The sequence below is a fragment of the Calypte anna genome, chromosome 6, assembly GCF_003957555.1.
Source record: "Calypte anna isolate BGI_N300 chromosome 6, bCalAnn1_v1.p, whole genome shotgun sequence".
Lineage (NCBI taxonomy): Eukaryota > Metazoa > Chordata > Aves > Apodiformes > Trochilidae > Calypte > Calypte anna.
Window position 1 is genome coordinate 12,161,308 of NC_044252.1, and position 22,655 is coordinate 12,183,962.

At 37.5% G+C, this 22,655-nt stretch overlaps 1 protein-coding gene across 2 annotated transcripts; it reads right to left on the minus strand.

Moving 5' to 3' along the window:
- Nucleotides 1–3,222: 3,222 nt before the first annotated feature.
- Nucleotides 3,223–19,915, minus strand: SLC25A16 (solute carrier family 25 member 16). 2 transcript variants are annotated; one of them, XM_030453448.1, is made up of 9 exons: nucleotides 19,770–19,915; nucleotides 18,669–18,761; nucleotides 16,623–16,756; nucleotides 14,886–14,949; nucleotides 9,159–9,280; nucleotides 8,562–8,628; nucleotides 7,621–7,783; nucleotides 6,707–6,775; nucleotides 3,223–4,784 (listed from the first exon to the last, which is right to left on the minus strand). In XM_030453448.1, exons 1-9 carry the CDS (start codon nucleotides 19,861–19,863, stop codon nucleotides 4,628–4,630), a joined length of 963 nt encoding a protein of 320 aa, XP_030309308.1. In that variant the 5' UTR covers nucleotides 19,864–19,915; the 3' UTR covers nucleotides 3,223–4,627. The 2 variants fall into 2 exon arrangements, with proteins under 2 accessions (XP_030309308.1, XP_030309309.1); XM_030453449.1 differs by lacking the exons at nucleotides 16,623–16,756; nucleotides 19,770–19,915 and having other exon boundaries at nucleotides 4,582–4,784; nucleotides 18,669–18,726.
- Between the last annotated feature and the right edge of the window lie 2,740 nt (nucleotides 19,916–22,655).

A 22,655-nucleotide genomic window follows, 5' to 3' on the forward strand; every position in this document is an offset into this window, starting at 1 on the left:
CAAGTTTTCTGAGGCGACAGAGAGGTTCAGATACACGTAACTTCTTCTTTTTGTTTATTTTTTTTTCCACAAAACCTCTGGGTCTGAGACGATCACTCCTAGCGAACACTGAAGGACACAGGTATTAAACCTACTCTTTATGAATCAGTATGACTGCTTAGCGCTTTAAAATGTCAGGAAAATGCCATATGAAGAGTTTGGTCATGGATCTCTAATGTACACAAAAACTGAGAAACAGTATGAGGCTTCAGCTTTGTGAAGAAGACAAGTTTTGGCCAATGGTTAGACATCCCAACAGAAGGACCAAAGCTTGGATTTTAAAAGATTATAAAATATTTAAACTAACCCCTTTGGTTTTCTTTGGCCTGAAATTGTGAAATACATACAGTAAGCTACATTAGGGTCACTCTCCATTGCAGAACCTCTTAATATAAGCTTCCTTGTAATTTAATAGCTATGCATTGATGCTGTTAAATGCACAGTCACTTTTGGTATGGTTTTAAGAGAATTAACACAAAAAATTTACTTTGGACGCTTGGTAACCTTGTGCTATATGGTCTCATGCTGCCTATACATCTCTCATACACTAAAAAAGAAATATTAAATATTAAAATTTTTTTTGAAGTTAGCTAAGATCCAAGCAGTCTGGGGAATCTACGAGAGTCTGTGAAACCCAGAACAATACCAAACCTTACTTCAGTCTGGGAAGTTGCCCTAAGGTGTTCAGACTATGGCTCTTTCAGTTCTTTATTAAAATTACAATTGATCAGCATTCTCTATCAAGTTTGATCTGTGTAAATTCAGGAATTTATTGTAAGAAAATTGTTCCTATAAGATAATGAAATTTCTTCCCTCTGATCCTGTGACAAACAGGGTTTTAGCTTTCTATACCTACAAACAGCATGCTTCATATGCCCACTGTTTTTCTAGATCACAAATTTAATCAGGGAAATCTATGAGAGGAACCTAGAGCTGTGTCTTACCCAGCAACTGACTCAGCAATGTATATTTGAATGCTGCCACCCCAGGTAGCAATTTTTATTCCTAAACCAAAATCTGCTACTAAATTTACCTTGCATCAAATCTAGCAAGTGTGCAGCTTCAGTGTGAGCTGGTTCAGTAAGGTGTTATCTTTTTTTGATGGGTTAACCTTTCATCCCATCAGTGGAAGCACCATGCTATTTATTCCATCTGCCTTGGATGAGGCAAAAACATCCAACAGCACCAAAAGATGCAGTTAAATGTCAGAATAAACAAGGATAAAATAGCTGCAAGGAAAGCCATCAGCTTCCTGAACTGATTCACTGTGCAGCCGTGCCACAGCTGCGGTGAAAGAATAGGTTAGATCCCACCAGCAGAAGAGGGAAGGAGAGTAAGGGTAGAGAAAATCTAACTCAGAGCAGCCTCCTGCAACCTGGGATCCACTCTAAGGATGCTCAGAGAGCAATCTTGCTCACGTCACTAAAGCAGGTGTCTGAGCTCAATCACAGCCTAAAAACACAGTTAAGGACCAAGCACAGATCTCTGTTCTTTGTATAAAAGACAGTTGGTTTGAGTTGCACACACAAAAGAAGGCTTGTAACAAGTGCCTTGCATGCTCCCTTTTCAAATGAGGGGAGGAATTTAAAGAGTGTTAATAGATCTGTCTACCTTGAGGTCTCAGCTCAATGAGAAACAAAAAACAACTGGAGAATATAAGTAATTAAATAATAGACATTGGAATTAATCAGTGTAAAAAATGGTTCAAATAAATGAAAATAACTGCAAACTGCAATATTGGTCATATATAAATATCTTAGCTACAGCAGGCAAAATTTTCAGTTTAAAGAATGTGGATGTGAAGCATGGGGTTTATTTTAAAGACACAATGGAAACAAACCTCCCCCCAAGAAAGAGAGTTTCAGGAACTATGGATAAGCATGTGTGAGACTGTCTTCACCTGAAGGAGGCCAAAAAGGGCAAGGCTTTTTTTTTTTTTTTTTTTTTTTTTTTTAAATCAGTATTGGAAATAGGTAGGTTTAACAGAGTTTGGAAAGATTATACAGGACTACATAACCATTTCTTCAGAAAAATAATTACTTACCTGGATAAAGCTTCTAGTTATGTGCTTATTATTTGAATTTTTAAGAAATAAAACCATAAGCAGATACTCAGGCCCCTTCCAACTGCTGAAATAGCAAAGTGAATAAAATAATTAGGAAGTATGTGATTAAAGAACAGAAATTAGGTTGGCTGAAGCTTAATCTTGTACTTTTTACTGGCTAGTATTTGATGTTGCTTGTTCAGTACACTGAAAATACTGAAGAGATGGACAAGAAAAACCAAGGGAGTCAATCCCTCTGTAGTTCAGTATGAAAATAAACCCAGTTTTTATAGGGCTTTCACTGGAGAAAGAAAATTTTAAATTGTCATGTGTTTCCATTGTGCAGAACTGATTGTATGTTCTAACTGCATAAGAAATACTTGAATAAGCTTTCCAGAAAGTTAGAAATAGCTACTAAAAAAATCAGCAACTCTTCTCTCCCCCCATGTATCTCCTCAACAAAAGTATGTTTCTTTCATAAATCTTGCTCAAAAATATTAAAATACTTCCAAACTTAAATTATTCATACACTTTTAAATTTATTTTGCAAAACTAATCCTTAAACCATAGCAGTTTCTTTCAGGTGTATTTTTCACATTGTCTGTCCTACTCAGTTATTAAGGGGACAGCTTTTACTGGTCGTTTTTGCCCTGATGAATGTGCTGGATTCTACTTTATAAAAACTGCTTAAATTTCATGACACAGCTCAAACCTATTTGAGTTTCCCAAATATATCATTTTCAGTAAAATGAAGATGTAATCCTAAATTTAAACATCCTTAGCAGTACTAACATGGAACCTTAACATTATCTGGCACCTGAGAAGGAGCTTATTTGCTTACATAGTTATATGGTTTTAAAATCATGGCACATCTTTTTTGGGTTTTGGGTTTTGGTTTTTTGTTTGTTTTTTTTAACACTAAAGTTTACTGCAAGGACTTTCAAATATAAAACCACACTATGACATTGGCTGGTTTTCTTATAAGTGAAAGTGATGAAGATCACATGAAAAAACTTAATTGTTACTTCTTAATTAAGCATGACAATGTTATCCATGTTTACCTACAAGGGCAAACACAGAGATTATTCCAGAAACATACATTCTTTCTGGCTGTAACACATACAAATTACACAAAGACATTAGTTTAAAATTTTTAATAAAATAAAATTCCAATGCATCTCATCCTCTGTCCATAGCTACATTGTTAAATATCAAAGAAATACATAAATTTAAGAAACTGGGAAAAAAATTGATCCACAAAAGTTGATATTGAATATATAACTCAAAATCCAGCTTATCAAATTTGTCAATATTAAGCAAATTGATCTTGCCATCCACCACTTAACATAACCATTACCAGTTCTTAAAAGCCACTGCTAAAATATTTACAATAAATAAATAACTTACATTGCTTAAAGTAAAGGTTTTACAGTTTCCTGAATCAAGTGAGTAAAATCAAGAGTACCAAAGCAAATCATGTATAAACAAGGCTGGAAAATAATCTGCTCTACAGATGGAAGTATAGAGGGAAACATGTAAGTCTACTGCATATCATACTTTAGAAACAGCACATACACACATGAATAGACTCAAACACAATCTTCATTTTCTGTTCTTGCTCAGGAGGCTGACTATGGTCCATATGCCTAAGTAAATGCAGCAGCATGCAGTCTTATTTGTCACCATGTCTTAAGGAAGGGACAAACCTGTTTACATGAGCTAGTGCTGGAAGGTACATAAAATTCTCAGCCTTCACTGAACTGAATCAAGAACATTCAGCTCCACAAAAAAGGTCCAGAAATGCCTGGTAAGATTAGACCCACACTAACTACGTTAATGAGATCTTTTCTAGCACTTCTGACTGTAAAAGTTCTCCCTGGCTTTATCTGTGTAGATACAGCATTTTTTTTAGAACAGAATGTATGCCAAGAAACTGGTTACATCTTGTCATTTTTTTATTGATATGGTTGAAGAGGCTTCCGTATGTACCCATCTGAAGATTTATGCATTGGTTTGTGCATACAGAAAATTTGTCCAAAAATAAGCATGAAAAGATGTTTAGCTTGTAGTCTGCTGAGTTCAGCTTTTACAGAACTGGCAAATATTCAGATATGGAGATCCGAATTTTGTTCAAGTCAGTTTATTCAATTTAATTTTTAAAGGTGAACAGATGTCCAACTACTACCTTGATAAAGAATATAACCACGTGTGTAACTCCTACAATGGTGATAAAGCTAAGTAACCAACACCTTGAAACCCGTACACATCATGGGTGTAATTTTAAAACTGTAGAGCTTAACATTACTCTAGTGAAGCCTAGAAGAGTGAGTGCAAATAAAAGTGTTCATAAGTAACTACTGTTTTTTTTGATCTGTCTCTTGGTTTGACTCCAGGAAATTAACCACATTTTGGCAAATAAAAATTTCAGACATGAGCAGTTCCACAGTAGCAGACAGCTTTTTTCTTCAATTTCAAGTAATTAACTCAACCGACAAAACTTGAAGACTGATAGTGTAGTTTTACAGGAAATCTTTTAAGAAAAAATTAGTTGAGGTGCAAGAGTTGTTTCATAAGTTCATATGTGGTAAAAGCCACAGCCTGGGAAGGAATACAGCGAATATAATTCAGAGATAAACCACGGTATAATCCTCTTCGTATCCCATGTTGTTGATACACATATTTCAGGGTCTGCACCATCGTACTGGAAATGAAGAACTCAAATCACTATTTGATATTCAAAATCACTTTCTTTACATAGAAGACAGTTGTTTTACTCATTTTTTAAAAGTAAAACCCGTAAGACCTCATATAGCAAAGGTTTATGGTCATTTTAGGACCCGCAAGACAGTCTGAGCTTTTTCAAGAAATTTAAGCACTGGGAGTGAGAACTGGAAAGAGAACAGCACAGTCCCATCTGAAGTAGCTGCAGTCTGAAAACATCTGCCCTAAAAAACCCATTAAGACATTTTATACCAGAATAGCTACGCCTCTTCTGGTGCCTATCTGGCAGGAAGGCATTGAGAAGCATCAATTAATTATTCTTACAAATGTAATATAGAGTAACATGCAATGTAATATAGAGTAACAGAAACATAATTTGCCCAATGTAGCACACACTCCTGCATTAAACATTAGTATGCAGGCTGGTATGTCATTCTCTTTCTTTGATCATCCTTCTAAAGCTCTGCATATGAAATTTGTTTAGCTCTCTGTATTCTGCATTTTGCAAGTGTGTAGCTTCCTCCACCATTACAAAGACTTAGTACTTTCTCTCCAACCAGAAATGCTAGAATTTATGTGAAGTATTGACCTTACTTGACCTTACTAAAAGCAGAATCTGTAATGTATGCAAGGGGAATTATTTTCCTCACATGTTTATATTGAAGCTGAGCAAATGGATGTTCAATACAAAGCAATGTAAAAACCTGAGAGGTGCTCAGTATTTCCAAGATTAATAAAGGCACTTCTCCTTAAGGACATCTTCCGTATGCCCCAAAACTTCAGGATTTCCTACTTGCTTTATCCTCTCATTCTCTAAAGACATACATGTCTATGCTTTTTCAAGGCACAGCGCTCCAAACCTGGTCACAACATTTTGAAACTGGGGAGCCTAATATCTGTAAAAGTGGTTCTAATAAATGCACAATGTATAATTTCAAAAACAATTGACACATTTTTATTTAAAAGTATCTGGAGTGGAAAATGGCCAAGCAAAAAAAGTTTTTAAAATTTGCTGCCAAGGAAACAGCAGCTTTTACAGTACACAACATCTAGGTTGTTCAGGAAAGGTCAGACTGATGTTATTAAGATACAATTTACCACACAGGTAATCACAGTGAATCATGTGGGATTCATACATACACAAATCCACAAGACTGAAAGAAACCAAGATAAAACTGTCCTGGAATTGAATCTGATTGCAGCAATTTGAAATTCAGAAAGTTTTTCAAAATGAGAGCTGATTTAATACTATGATTTTAATGATATTATGGTACTCCTGCAGTGGGTGGTTCTTCTTTGTCCCAGTCACTGTCTTTGCTTTCTGCGATTTGGGCAGTGAGGCTTGAACACTTGCTGGTGAAGACTGAGGCAAAAGTTGTTGAGTACCTCATCTTTCTCCGTATCCTGGGTAACCAACCAGGTGTCTGGGTTCCTTTGTGAGAGGGCCCACACTTTCCCTAGTCTTCCTTTTATCACCAGGACACCTACAGGAGCCTTTCTTGTTGCCCTTGATGTCACTGGTGAGATTTAATTCTGTGAGAGCTTTATCTTTCCTAACCTGATCTTTAGCTGCACAGATAATTTCTCTGTATCACTCCCAGACTACCTGTCCTTGCTTCCACTCTCTGTAGGCTTTTTTATTTCTGAGGTTGTCAAGAAGCTTCTTTTTCACCCATGCAGGCCTCCTGGCATTTTTGCCTGACTTCCTCTTCTGCTAATCTTTTTTAACCCCAGACTGATAATGTCAGCTTTTGTCTGTGGGGAAATGTATTCATTAAAAGAATGAAGAAGTCAACAACATATTAGTTAAGGGATTTTGTTTGTTTGTTTATAATTTAAAACTAATAATTAAGCTTTGCTCAGACCTCTAAGAAATCAGTTACTTCAGATGAAAATACTTACAGGCACTTTTCAGAGTCTGGGAGAACTGCTCCTAACTGCATTCGCCTACGAGTTACATCGAGGGGGTATCTACAAAAGAGATGGTTGAACAGCAATTCAGCCAGATGTCTGATGACTCTATGAATACTCTTTAAAAAAAGCATACAAAGAAGTCCATGTGCAACTGTCAAGCTCCCTTTTCAGTGAGTCAGGAATCCAGCTCAGATTCTCAACACAGCTGAAAGTTCTCCAAAAAGGGAGACTTTCCCTATACAACCAAAACCAGCAAATCAGATCTCTTAGTATGTACTCCATTTGGCATGAGTAAGGAAGACACATGAAGATCAGATGAGAATAAAGAAGTCTGTAAAACACTGAAGGAGGAAGACACCTGAATCAAAAATAAAATTAACAGTTTAAGGATTAGCAGAAAATTATATTTGTAATGCAGTAATTTAATGAAAATTGATGGCATATAAATCCATTAAATTAATTAATTTTATGGACAAAATAAAATATGACAAGGACAGGATGAGAATGGAGAAAGCAGGCAAAGTAATTAAAAAAACAATGCCAATTGAGTTTTAATTCTATGGCTCCACAGGTTACATTGCTTTGAAAATAAGTTGGAGTAATAAAATTGTGCAAATTGTGTTCATGGTCAAAAATTCACAGTTTACCAAACAATTTTTTAACTGATTTTAGATTTTTTTCAAATCTCTGTAACTGACTTAATGCATATGTCTTTAAAGATACTGAAGATTAAACAAGTATTTAGTAAACTGAACAATGGGAAATAACTACATTCCGGTGACTGATTAACCTGATTTTAAAACCTTACTGATAACTGGAATTTCATAAAGCAATATTGTCAGATAACATTTCTTAAGAATTAACAGCTATATAGAAAAAAACCAAACAATACCCAAACTTACGATATCGTCTGAGCTATTGCTCCAGCTATGCCACCACACAGCAGATTTACATGTGTTTTCAAAACTAAGACATCTGGGTTATCTAATGAAGGCCGTCCAAGCAAGTTAGGTGCTTGAGCAAGTCCAATGCTCTTTAAGGTACCAAAGGTAAAAAATGAAAAACCTAAAAGGAAATTTAATTTTATATACTTTCACAAAAAAAGGTAAACTATTTGTTGATGCATCATCATAATAATCAAAAAGCTGAAATTGCAAAATTAAACTATTTTCCAATTCTTTTAGAAGTTTTTATTGGGCACAGAGGCAGCCAAATAATACTCTGCACTTCTACAATAACTTCTGTCCGAATGAACGAGTGTTTATAACTAACATTAAAATAATGCTTTAAATAAGCTCCACTGCGGGTTTCACATTACACATAACTCCCAAGATCTTTCTAACTTGTCTTTTAAAGATGACTGTAGTTCCTCTGGGCAGTTCTGATGTTTCTCCATCCCGCATGACCCACTACTTAAGCTTGTCTAAGTATTTACAGAAGTCACCAGGAGATGGAGCCAATACAGAGTCTCCAAGGCTCCATCTATAGCGTGCTTTGCTCTCTCGTGGATCTACCTGTTTGAGAAAAACAGACAACATGCTTCCCTGTGGGAAAACTGGGAAGAGGAAGAGAAAGAACCACTGCTTTACCTCTGTCCCTCTCAACTCCAAGTTTCAGAAAAGCTGGCCAGGCTTTGCCTATTGGAGATACTTTAACACACACTGATCCCTTCTAGATTCAGATTGAAGAGTTGCAAGGGATTCCACTGGCCTCCCCTCTCCATTATGTAAAAAACAATCCTTGATTTTATCACAAGCTAATTAACTATGTGTGCAAATATATTATGTAAATTCAGCAGCACGCACAACTGCTGAAGGACTGCCACGCTCTGCTTCCAACTTACCCGCGTATGGCGCCATTCCTACAACAGTTGGCATCAGCCCTCTGTAGAACCCACTAAAACCACCTTCCTTTGAAAGAAAAATACAGGTACATTTGTGGCAAGAAATACAACAAATGTCTTTACAAGTTACACTGTTGCTTATACCAGTTCGCATGGCAGCACTCTGACTAGCATCATCTATAAGACCAAAGAGCTAACATCACATTGCTTTTCTTGTGCCTGAGAAACTGGGGAGACAACTGCCTGGCTTCATAGTAGACAGAGAAGTGAAAATGAAGGAGAAAAATCTACATCTAACATCATAATCTAGGACACATTTCTGCATTATGCATATCCCTCCTTCTCAATTTTTTTGGTATCATTACTACTTGTTCTGGAAAAGCAACTTCTCTCTGCTGTTTTTGACCTCCCACTTATATGAGTTTTAACTCCAGCTTAACAGCCTAAGTAGAATAGATTTTTTACATTAAAAAATTTCAAAGTGCATACAACAAAGTCATATTATTTTCTAGCCAAGCCCCTGTTTTCAATGCAGTGCAGCATTCTTTAAAAAGCACATTTTGCTTTGACAGGACTGAAGATTAAGAGAAAAAATACCTTTGTGTAAATCATCTTGAATGTATGGATAATTCCCATGTACTTGTGTTCCCCTTTTACTTGGAAGGCCAGACGAACTCTAACCATATCAAGAGGGTAAGTACAAATCACTGCTGTAATACCTTTATTAAAAACAAAAACAAAACAAGCAAACAAAACTCACCTACACCTTATCTGATTCTAGGATTATTTTGAAAATTAGAATTCCTTTTTGTGGCAGTGAATATAATAGCATATAGAATTATTTTGTTAAAGAAACACTTAAAGTCACTTATAATCAGTAAATAGAACACTAACTTCAGCAACACATGAAGGATTTATGTTCATACTTGGTGTTCACTGAAGCTGCACACTTAGGCCTTGATTTTCCAAGTATTTATGGGCCTCACTGTATTCACATAAGTAATCTTACTTAAGTCCATGGCTCACAGGCATCAGGCTAGTCAAGTGCATCAGCTTTATTGGACTGCAACCAGGAAACCTAATCCTATCATATTTTTTAAAAAAACCATTAAAATCAAACAACAAAATTTACATGTTTAATTTCAAAAAGGTTTTATCACAACTTGATATGATTACTGGATATAGATACATGTATCCATCTACTGCATCTGAAAATACAAAATATATTCAAATGACACTTAAAATAAAGACAGGATCCTACTGATAAAGAGTAATGAACTTTGTTGCATTACTACCTTTTATTTGCTCATGTTACACTAGCACTTCTGTTCAAAAACTCTGACCAAAAAAGCTATTTCTAGACTTGAGATGCCAAAAAAATCAAATCTTAGGATTCATTTGGTTATGAACTGCTTCAAAACTGATTAGATGCTGAAAAACTTGTAATTTTGGAAACACAACTCAAGCACAGAAGCACTGCTCTAACAGTTACCTAATAACAAATTCTTTCCTACCAGTAGTTTTTGATGTAAACCACTCAATTCTTGACAAATTGTTTGGAGGGAATAGTTAAAAGTGTTTATTAAAAACTAAGATCATCTTCTGGTGTTATACCATCATCACTTAAAAAAATACAGTTAAAAGGACATAAAGAAAGCAAAAACCTTTGTTACTCATTCTGTTTTCTAACAGCTGCTCTGATTTAGCTAAAAACCAATCTTAAAAATTAGTCCTACAGAAGATAAGCACACTTTTTATGCTGCCAGGAAAATACCACTTCCTCTTATGTTTTAATAGCCTCTTATGGTATCTTTTTATGTAGCTCTAACCACAAGTTCAAGAGAAAGCAACAATGCAGGGGAGACAGGACCAACAACAAAACCCAAACACAACACAACCACTTCATCAAACAAACTGTGAGTTTTGTATCTGGAGGGGAAAAAAAAATCATTCAGCTCGAGTAAGCTGAATGATCTGACAGAAGATACCAATATTAGATGGGGAGAAAATAATAATTAACAGTAAGTGAGCTATCCAAATAGCTGATACTGGTCAGCTGTCAATTAAGAGTCAAGTTTGTGCCCTTCTAGAGTGTCCTACCAGTAATTTATTTTAGAAGACAAAAGCATCTCTTTCAGATATGTTGGACGTTTCCTCTGAACAAAAAGCAGACATCTGCAGTTGATTTCTGATGTTCTCTCACCCAGAGAGCTGAAAGTTGGAAGCTGCAAAACACCAAGTGACTTTAGGACTGTTTCCACTGACCTACATTGTTAATGCAGTCCTCAGACTTTCAGCCTTTCAGACTTTTCCTGATGGATTGCCTGAGTGGATGAATTTAAGCACTTTTGGGTTTGTTTTGTTTTTTTTTTAATAAGAGGGAAAAAAGATTTTATAGAGCTTAAGAGTTCACAGGAAAGTCATCCCACTTCAAAAAAAAGACAACTTTGTCCCCCTTTGCTTTCAAATCATGCACTGATGTGTATCCAGAAATATTCTCTGAATAAAGACTTACAAACAGGAACCAAGAGCTTGGTGAATGCACTAACTAGTGAACACAGTCCAAAACTAGCACGATTGAAAAACTAATCAGATGGAAGTGAAAGACTTAAATAAGATTTATTTTTTTTTACATTATATCCTTTAGCCATGAATTCAGAAAAAAAATGGGATTCTCACATATGCTTTCTTGAAGCATTTGGGAGAGGAGGCCTGTTAGTGCTTACTTTTCATAAAAGTAAAACCTAAATGTGAGGAATCAAGATTTCCTCTAAGGCTCAGAAGAGGCAATATCCTTTCTGAGAAGAATGGTGGCAAAAAAGTCATTGTGGTGAAGCCTACAGAATTACTAATCCCATCTCTACTCCCTAAATATTACGAGTTATCAGAAGTTAAACCATGGCATCTGATTCCTTCCTTGTCTTAAGAAAAGTCTATCCCAAAGAACGAGATCTGAGCCAAAGATCTCTCCCATGGTTGGTTAGACAGGACAGAACTGGAAGGATTGCAAGAGCTGAGACACATACAGCAGCTCCCAGTGTATGGTCTGAAATAATCAGAACAATGTAGCTCCTCCCTCCCTTAAGGAACCTCTTTTAAAACAGCAGACTTCTTTATTGCAAATGCTGACTCCAAAGTCAAGAAAGTCAGATAAAGACTTTTTTTCACTTTCCATACTGTCCTTAAGCACCTTTGACCACTCCTGGGGACAAAGTACACACATTTATTGAGACTTGGTGTCACTGAAGCTCAAGAGGAACTAGCCTCTCCTTGGTTTGCTTCCTAGGCTTTGGGAGCTAACAATCAGGTTAGATGCTATCTTTATCTCCCAATTTCCCTACCACTCCTCTATTCTTAGTTATTTTATTGCCCTGAAAATAAAAAGTAAAAAGCCCAAGCATCTGGATCAAGAAAAAAACATGGCTCATACACCAGTTTTTATGACTTCTGTATCATACTCTCTGTGCTTAAAGACTACGTATATCAAATTAAGTATTGCCAGGTGATTCAGAGGTATACAGTTCAAATAGTGATAAGCTCAAGTCACCTCCTTGACCTGCATAAGCTATGGTCCTTAACTTGTATAAAGTAGATTATTTACCAAGGGGATATCTGAATGAAACAAAGCTACAGGGTCTGTGCATACAGAGAAATAGCTGATGGCAAAGACTATTTATCAGATGGGTTAAAGAAACACCTAATTTACAAGCCCTAATGTTTCAGACCTACAATACAGAACTGCTTCTTTCTGAATTGAATCTAAAAAAATAACAGCATAAATTCCTTCACACAATGTTGACTCAAGTCACTGTTAATAACATACTATTTAAAATTGAGACAGTCAGTATCCTCCTAGGTCAGTACTATTTTTCAATTGCTTTTATTAAAAGTAAAACCCAAAACATTATTTCCATATTAATTTCATGGAACTTGAGTTTATTCTAGACAAGATAAAAAAGTCAAAAAGACTAGATGTTAAGTACATCAAGTGCACGGAAGGAAATACACATTTATGTTTTAATTCAAAATTTTCAATTTTAAAACTAAAAAAAAAAAAAATAATATTTACCAAATCATCCTGTAATATAGGTGCTATTTGATCACTTTGTTTCCTAGACCCCATTAACCTGATGATTTCTTTATCTTCTCCCCAGCTCTGTCTTTCCTTCAGAGAAGTTTTACACCATTTATCTGTTAAGTAGCTGTTCCAGCTGAAATTTAAATCACACAAGGCTCAGGAAATTCAGAGTTAAAGTTTCCACAGTAACATTAACTTGGCCTCCTTAAATATATGCATTACAATAGGTTTTTGTTTTCTCACACTCCACTACCCCCATCCTCACTGCCTTGTTTTTACTAGTGGAAATTCTTTTGATCCTGTTTATCAGTTAAGGAAGATATTCAAATGTCTGTCAACACTGTGAAGCAGGTCTGCTGACTGCTAGCAATGTTGGAAATACTGACAGAAACAACATTTAAGTATCAGTAGCTTACGGAGAAGTGAAAGCAGCCAGCTATGTGGCTGGATGTTGTAGAGGGGACAAAAAGGAAAGGGAAACAGGGGTTCTTATTTCCAACTGCATCATAATGGGCTCCAGGAAACTCCTAAGACTCCTCTGCACCAACACTGAGGTGCATGCAGCACACCATCTCCTTTATTAATTTAAACTAGGAAGAAAAAGAATAATATCCCTTGTTGGAGCAAGCAAGAGACTAAGCCAGGGAGTTAAAGTAAGAAATATTACTGAGTGCTTCTGAAAGCCTTTTATCATTTTGTTTGCAGAGCTAGTGAACTTCTGTATCCAATTTCAAATTCTAAGCTCTTTGTGCCTCCTTTCTCTTGATCCCCTTGGCATACTTAATATAAACCATATAAACCCTCCCCTCTTACATATCTAATAAATATCAAAAATGCAGTTAAACAAATAGTAAGACACTCACATGCAATGCTACCACTGTACCTGACTGTTATATTCATTTCACTGCACATTTAAGTCTAGATCATCTACTCAGTTTTGAGGTCTTCAATACCAGACTATTGAGTATATTGTACTTAAAGGCACCACATAAAGCATTTAATTTGATCATGGCTCTCAGTACCAATTTTAATTTTATTTCTGTTTTTCTAACCACACAAAACAGATTTAACCAGTAAGGTGCTTAAAATGATGCCAAATGCTATTAATTTATCTACACAAAGAATTCCAGCATGTCCAAACTGACACAGTTGTGCTGATGATTCTGTGTTATCACAGTGCCTCACATGTCAGGTTCCAGGTCTCTGACAAGACTCCTGAAAAAGCTAATAATAAACTTTTGGAAAAAAAAAAATAACGTATTCTTTACTACAGTTAAAACTGGGGGGAAGAAAAACAATTTAAAAAAAAATCTATGTATTTTTTCCATTTCTTTCAGATAGAAAACCAGCCAGGTTCTGGAAGTTATATTGCCAAAATGGGTTTTGCTAGTTTTTATGATCTTTGAATTGTTTCATTTAATTCTCCTTCCTTCTCCTATAGTGGCATGGAAAGCCAAAATACCTTCATGAGGCCTTCCTAGTTAACTGAAATTAGCACTAAAAGCCCCGGTATTCTTATTCCAAAAGAGGCTAAATATTAATACTCATGTAATAACTATTCAAGGACTGTATTAAGACAGTATTAAGGTTGTTTTATAAAGTAAAAGCACATGAAGAATCACCTTGAAAAAACATTACTTACCTTTCCCTGTTTTTTCTTAGCTACTTTTGGCAGAATGACTTGCAAGAGGAAAATAGAAATGTATAATAATAGAAAATATTGGCAAATATTGGGCTTTTCTACTGCTGTTGCATAAACTGATAAATGTTTTTTAATGTTCACACATATAGTCTAAAGAGTATCATGAAAATCCTGCACTGGATATTGAAAAGTATAGACATTTCTGGAAAATCCAGATAATTTAACCATTCAGGAAGCTGCAGTTCTCTCTTTCTATAGGCTTACAGTCAACCTAATATTAGGCTATACCTAATAGATCTGCCACTGGCAGACAGGTTGATAAGCCTATTTTACTAAAACCTGCACTTTTATTATTCATCTTGATGATACTGGATTTTTTTGGGTCTTAAAAGCCACAATAAAGTCTATAAAAACTGTGCTTTAAAACAAAGCACAGAATTCAGTATTGAGCAAACCTATTTTAAACAACACTCTTTAGCCAAACACTTTTGAATTAAGCAACTATGTTACATTAACCATTTACTAGTACACATCAAATCATCCCCTAAACAAATATTAACTTTGCAGCAAAAGGGATGTCTGAAATCCAAGTGCAAAATTGTACCTGCCATGGATCCAGCCATTAGTCGATGCACATGCCCTGAAATCCCAAGTTGCTTCTTTATTACCTAGAAAATACATTTACAACAGTTGCATATTAGAAAATACAATGAATTACATCACACAGTTTATCAGCACATTTAGTGCAAACTCATTAGCTGCTACCAAGAAGTTTACAACCAACACTACAAATTCAAACCACAGCACTTAATTACTATTAAAGGAATTTTCTGAAAATTGCTACTGTTACCATTTTCTTATTAAAATATATGAAAGTGCTAAAATTCTACCAACTAAGCAGAACCATTAGTTGAAAGCATTTTTATTGCTTACATCAGAAACTAGATTGTTTATTTAGTTATCTTTAATGTGTATCAAACAAGACAAACTGAATGCTATCCTGGTTGCAAGACAGAGAGCAAAGGACACTGAACAAAGCAACACATTTGAGAAAAGCAAATTTTGTATGCACAGCATACAAAACATACTCCTATAAAGATATTTTAAAGACTTTGTTTAACTGGCTTAAAAAACAAAACAAAACAAAAAAAACCTGAAAAAAAATCAGGCAAGCATGTGAGAGCAAGAACTTCCTAAGCTACCTAATGTCCTGGAAGGAAGTTATAAGTTAGTTTCCGGGCTTCTATCAATTACCAGACTATTTAGGAAGCAGTTTCTGCTATGAATATGACTATTTCGATATCATCTTTCTTAGAGAATGGCACTTTTTTCCTTTTACACATTTGTGAAAAATGTCTTGAATGCTTGTTGCCAGTTATCAAATAAGAAAACTACTATGAAGATAAATGTTTCCTGAAAGTTTCAGATTCATGTAGTTTCGTTATAAAGCATTGCATGTACTCTTTTTTTCAACACAAGCTAAACCAGCATTGATCAACAGCATTAAAAAAAAATTAAAATATTCAACTCTTAACAATTACTTCTTTGCATTGGCCTTCTGAAATTTGTTCTTTGTTGAAGGGAACCACAATTTCAGTCTTACTGTCTTCAGCAAAAATTATACTATTTACTTTCCTGGATACTAAATCTGACCCTTGAAACACAGACTCCTGATCACTAACAATAGTATTTTTACACAAATAAGCAATGTTTAAAAACATGCTAATGTTAATACCTCCAAAAGATGTTGCAGGGCTTTCTTATGCATTTAATACAGAAGAGTAAATGCACAAAAACAGAAAGGAACACACAAACTTTTCGGCATTTGAAAACAAGCATTCTCTCTCTCCAGGTAATTTTTTAACTGAAGTCTGACATAGCTATTTGTCTGACCAAATGTCATAGTCATATCCAGACAGGCTTTCAAGTTTAAGTTATTCCATCCATCAAATACTACTATACTGTGCTGGGTTTCTTAGAGGTTCCATTTTACATTTTGCTCCTACATTACTCACAAAGGCCTACCTTATAGCAATACAAACAGCAGTAGACTTTAGATCACCTTTTTGTTTCATTAAAAAAATTATTATTCTAAACAATACAAAGGTACTAAAATCCATAAGATTTTTTTTCCTTAGGCAACACTGTGAAGGAACAGTGAACAACTTCCACTGTCAACCAGACATTTTTTATGGGTGGGTTAAAATAAAATCAAGCAAACTTGAAAAGACATGCAAGCTAATTAATAAGACATAAAGCTTTCAGTATTAGTTTCAATCACGTAAAGAATCTGTACTCATTGCAGACAGAAAAAAAATAAAAGGAAAATAAATTCCACTACCTTTTTATATTGGTCAAATGCCATAAACTGAATTGCGCCATATGGAAAGATTCTAATCATCATTGCCCCGTTTCCTTTATAGAGCCCAAGGTAACCTTCCTTTTTGGGGACCGCACACAATGTGGAAAACACTCCTGCCAGCAATACAAAAAGAGGTATTTAACAATTACACTGGGGGGGAGGAAAAAAATAACTTAAGCAAATATTACTGACAATAGGAAAGTATGCATAAAACTAAGACCAGATCATGTTGCTCGTGTTACAACAGTGAATGCCTAAGCATTGCCAGAAGGATGAGGTTTAAGGTTAAGTTTTATCAGCTTTCTCAGCTCCCAGTCAGTGAATCTCTTTCCACATTCATGCATTCAGGCCCCATGGCTTGCCTGGACTTCAAGCAGTCCTATTGCAGATGATACCATCCACCCACAACAGCTAATATGAGGAGCAGAAGGAAGGAAACTGGTTGGCTTGCAATTCAGTCAATCCAAAATAAACACTTAAAAATCTAAAGCCAGGGGTTAACAATCTAATATTGCTACATGCTGAATTGCAGATCAAATGCCATCACTGAGGAAATGAAGTAAACAAGTTTAAGACTCTCATTACTTACAACCTAAACATCTCGCACTTCCTGTCCCAGAGATGTTGCAACAAGAGGCAATCCTATCCCCTTTTAATAGCTGGGAAATAATGCAAAATCACACAAAGTTTGGTCAAAGCCTACAGGTTTATTATAAGCATATTATTAGTTACACAATACTTTGCTATCAAACAGACTTTTTTTTTGTAAATTAATAAGCTGAACTTGTTAAACTGTTTTAATTCATATGCAGCTACTTAATATAAGAGCTGAACATGAAAAAGGCTTACACATTTATTTGAATTTCAGGCAGAAAAAAGAGGACTTGACAAACTTTTGTTTGAAGTTTAAATAAAACAAGTATTAATTAATTTCTGGGATTCTAAGAGTATATTAAACATATTTTTAAGATGTCACATTTACTAAATGCCTCTGAGAAATACTTATGCCATTATTATAATTTGCCTCTACCCTAAAATTATGAGTTACTGTTTTTATTTTTTAAAACACATGCTCCGAGATCCAAGCAGCACAAACTCCACAGAGCAAGGGCAGTAAAAATCATTTAGTGAGGGATTTGATAAACTAATCCATTGTCTCTGCACTTACAGGTATCTCATCCACATAATTTTCTTTATTGCCTGCATGCAGAAAGGACATGCATTCAAGCCAGACGCATTTCAAATAATCAGCATCATATCTAACATCCTACAGAGGTAAGAATATAAGACTTTACTCCCAATTATGGCACATTATGAAGTAAACAGAAAATAAGGATTTAAAACACCAGTCAAACCAATTATTTCAGCCTTCAATTCCTAGACTGATTTCTTTTTCCAGCCTTGGAAAAAATTCTTTAGTGTCGATGTAAAAAATTACAATGTTTAATTACACATACTCACCATGATGCAACACAAGATGCCAAACATAGATAACCCCCTACACCTTACTCCCAAAGCACAGTGCCACTCATATCATCAGTTCTCATCACCCACGTTGCTGCATGCAAGCACAAGTTCACCTGAGCGGTCACTGCCTTGTCACCATCCCCTCGAGGGCTACCAAGCTCTGATAAGCACCAACTTCCCACAGCCCTGGAGTCTGGCACTCAGTGGGCAGGCAAACTGCACACCAGCAGTGACAGTTATGATATAAACCATCCCAACTCTCAGCCTGTGATTACCAATGTCCTGCTGGCCTCAGTAAGGGGAAGATCAGGCCTACCTCTCTCACATGCCTTACTGAGGATTATTCTGACATCTCAATCTCTACCAATACCACCACTTACTTGAATGGGACTTTTTCTTTTAAAACAAACACAACATGACATGGGCTGACCAGACAGATACAGCGTTCCATCTAATTAATGTCTTTTTTCATCAGCCACATCGCTGAATAAATCAACAGACCCAAACCACACAGATTGCATGTAAAACCAAAAATTAGACACACGGCAGCCATCTTACCTAGATGTTTGTAATGGTGGTTATGAGCTTGCAGCAAAATCTTTACACGATCCAGTGGTGCAGTAGTTGTTTTGGCACAACATCCTGCAACACCTTTCCAAGAGGGGGAGGAAAAAAAAAAAAAGTGAGGGGATGCAAAAGTTCTTCATGTCAGCAGATAAATAATGGATTTTTCTGATGTACTTGTAAATGGAAGAGGGGAAGAGAAACTTAGCTAGGAACTGGAAAAAAGCCCGAATGACAGGTAAGCAGCCTCTATTAGTAGTACATTACAAAACCTTTAAAGTCTTAAGGGAATTGTATAAGCTACTTTTTCTGATGACTAAAACCCAGGCCATCGTCTCAGCTGCTAAAGTCACAGCAGCAGCTTTCAAGAAAGTTACTGAAGAGCTTTCCGCCCGGCTTCCCCCTTCCTCTCCGTGGACACCAGCCCATGCTGCCGTCCAAGCGGAGCGGGGAGGTGTTGGCCGAGTGCCCCGCGCCGGAATACCAGAGCCGGAGCCAACAGCGAGACCAGCCCGATATTAAAACATCAAACGAGGCATCTTCCTGCCCCCTCGAAACCAAACAGCGGGGACAACACCCCACAGGGAGAATAAACAGGCTTTATTCCATTAGAGGTGAATAACTTGGGGAGGTGTTTGCTGGGCTGTCCCCCTTGCACACACACGAGGTGCCGGGGAGACGGGCAGTCCGCCTGCCCCCAGCACCCAAGCGAGGGTCGGGGCTCTGTAAACATGTACCTGGCGACTAGCCCGGGGCTCTTCACTGGTTGTGACACAAGTGCGAGCTGCTGGCGTGAGCCCCATCACCCGCATTAGTACGTAAAAAAAAAAAAAAAGAGGAGGAAAAATGCAAAGCGAGTTCCCCGCTCCCCCAGGTGACGGTAGTGACGGTACCCCCCAGCAGTTTTGCCCGGGAAACTGATACGAAAGAGACGCCCGCCTGCCCACCGTGCCCCCCCAGAACCCAGCCCAGACCCCCTGGCTCTCCCCCGGCAAACCCCGGCCTGCCGCCCCGGCAGCCGGCCCGCAGACAGCGGGCACGGCACGCCGCGGGGCAGGGGCACGCCGCGGGGCAGGGTCCCGCCGGGGCACCCACCTCCGGCGATGAAGGAGCGTAGCCAGTAGAAGTCACGGCGCGCCGGGCCCGGGGGCAGCGCGCTGCTGGGCCCCGCCGCCGCCGGGGAAGCCATGGGGCAGGGCCGGGCGCTGAGGCTGGCGGCGGCGGCGGCTCCCTCCGGCGGAGAGCGGGACCCCGCCGCAGCGCAGGGGCGGAGCTGGGGGCGGCCCGCGCCGTCATTGCGGACCCAGGCGCGCCGAGCCGTGCCCGAGGCTGTCGGGCCGCGCCGCGGCGCCGGCGGAGCGCGTCAGAGGCGGCGGAGTGGGTCGGGCTGGGCCTCTGCGCGGCGGTGCTGAGGCGGCTGCGGGCCGGCAGTGAGGGCCCCGGTAACCGGTCTGGGGACTGGTGGTCACCTTTGGGTTGGTTGGGAGCAGAGCGGGCAGTGGCTGGGCGGGCGGCGGGCGGTGTGAGCTGTTGGCACCCCTGGGGATCGCCTCCTGGTGCTGCTTGGATGCGGCCACCCTGCCCTGTTCCAACAAACAGATTTATTTTTTTTTGGATGCATGCAACCAAAACCCAAATAGCTTTAATTAAAAATAATAAAATACGTATTAAAAACAAAACAAAACAAAACCAAAAAAACATTTAAATAGCTACTTAAGCTTGGTGCGACAACATAATTTATTTTCTTTATCTACATTTGTTTCATATCTGGAATTAAAAAAAAATACCCCGCATCCAAGTTTCAAAATGTATCCCAAATGGGAAGTAAATACTAAAAAAAATCGTCTAATTTAGAACCAGAAAGGTCAAAGAGTTATAATCTCCATCAACATTTTCCACAATGTTTTAGGTTTTCTGCAGTGCCTCTGTTGAATGCAGTGTATAGAGCTTTCCAGGAGCTGTTTAGCTAACTTTTTTTCTCAATTCTTGAAAAAAAATAAAAAAGCCCCATACACTTCGTGGATGCTGGTGCACAGTATAAGCAAGGCAAGTATACCATTAACTCTCTCACCATTGTCTGTCAGCTTTTCTCTGTTTTCTGCTGTTAGTCGTGTAGATTTCTCATCAACTTTCTGCCTCATGCATCCTGTCCTGAGTTTCAAGTATTTCATTTACCAAAATCCCTTTTTAAAAAGTCAGTCTCTCAATATATAACACAGTAAAACAGATCTCAGTGCTTGAACAAGAAAAATGAACACATTTCCAAACATGTTTTCTTCCTGCTTCTGTCAAACTGCCTTTGACAGAAGTTACTCATTTTTCCTTAATAGGTTTACAGCCCTAAAAGTTAAGTTTGCTTCATCATGGGGAAAACTTCTTTTTGCTCTACTTGATCATTATGCCATATATATTTGAGGGATGGCTGTTACAATATTTGTTTTTTTCCAGTAATAAAAAACTTCATAGCAAAGGTGGATAGAATTCCTCCATAAAGTAAAGAATATGTTCTTTATAGCAGAAAGCTCTCAAACCATTTTAAATTTTTCAATATGCCCATGAAATCAGTATTTTTTGTGGAAGCTGCTCTGATGTTTAAGTCTCAGATGGAAAAGCAACTGTTCTGTGAGTTACTGAAGCAAGCTATATAGTCACAGTTAAAGTGGTTTTCCCCGCTTTGTATTCCTTCAGGATTCTGTTAAGGAAAAGCCTCACCACCACAGTAATTCTACTTCAACAGTTCCAACTGTAGAAACTTCATTTATTTTCTGATTTCACACAGAAAAGTGTTGCAACTGCACTAACAGCTGGAAGCTATCTTGTTTCTAGAGTTTCACCAGTGGCTAGAAAAATCAGATAACTATAAATGGGCTGTTACATCTTTTGGATGCAGGCAAGACATTTCAAGAAGGTGCTTGGTCAACTCTTGTAACTTAGGGAAATGAGTGCATACTGTTCAGGAAAGCTATAAGAAACTTGTATTGCAAGATTAAACAACATCTCAGAGACATACCAACATACAAGGAATTCAGCAATGTGACTTATATGTGTGGCTTTTTTTTAAAAAAACCCAAACTTTAGTATTACTGCCTGGTATAAAATGCGCTGAAGTTTGTTTTCTTTATTAGCTTTTATTCATTATTTATACCTTCAAATCTTAACATTATCACTACTGTTACTTCACCTTTTCACCTTGAAGTAAGTGTTTATGCCCTTTGCTGAAATTTTCTGGCAACTTCTGTTTTATGACCAATTCTTAAAAGTCATCAGCAGCTTACACTTGTGTCTAACATCGTCATCCTTCCCTGGCAGACTGATAATACAACAGGGGAAGACTTTAAAGTCAAGATACTCAAAAGCAGAGCTGCTACCTTGAAGAAAAATTGAAGTATGTAGTGGTTTTATTAATAGATATGATTTGTTCCAGAATTTTTTATTGTTGCAGATGCTAGGTTATGTAAAGATGTTTCAAATATTTATCAAGTGAAATAAATTATCAGGGCTAAAGCTAGGTAAGCTATTCTCATGGCAACTGTTGCTGAAAAGACTATTTTCAGTGTTCTTAAAATACTGATGTACACCCAGCTCAGTTTTGAAACCGTTGTACAAAGTAATCTCAAGTTTCATGCCTCTGGGCTGTAGGTATCAGAAGAACTTGGTCTTCACTTTATACATGCTTCTGATCTTTACTAGTTGGTGATCCAAAGTAATATCTCTCTAGTTGTCTGTTCTAAAGCCACTAATGCAGAACTTCTCTCACATGAGAATCAGGAATTTGAGGAATTTTTTTTTTGCCTTCTCTGTGACATGCATTACAGCTTGCAGACAGAAAATACAGAAATAAATCTCAATCCATTTCCTTTAAGCTCTCTTGGTCAGCAAGCAGAGTGGATGGTGCTGCTTCGTGAGGTGAGAGGATCAAGAGTGACCACAGCATGGATGGTGTCCTCCCCAACAGGGCAGAGTCCTGCAGCAGGACAGGCA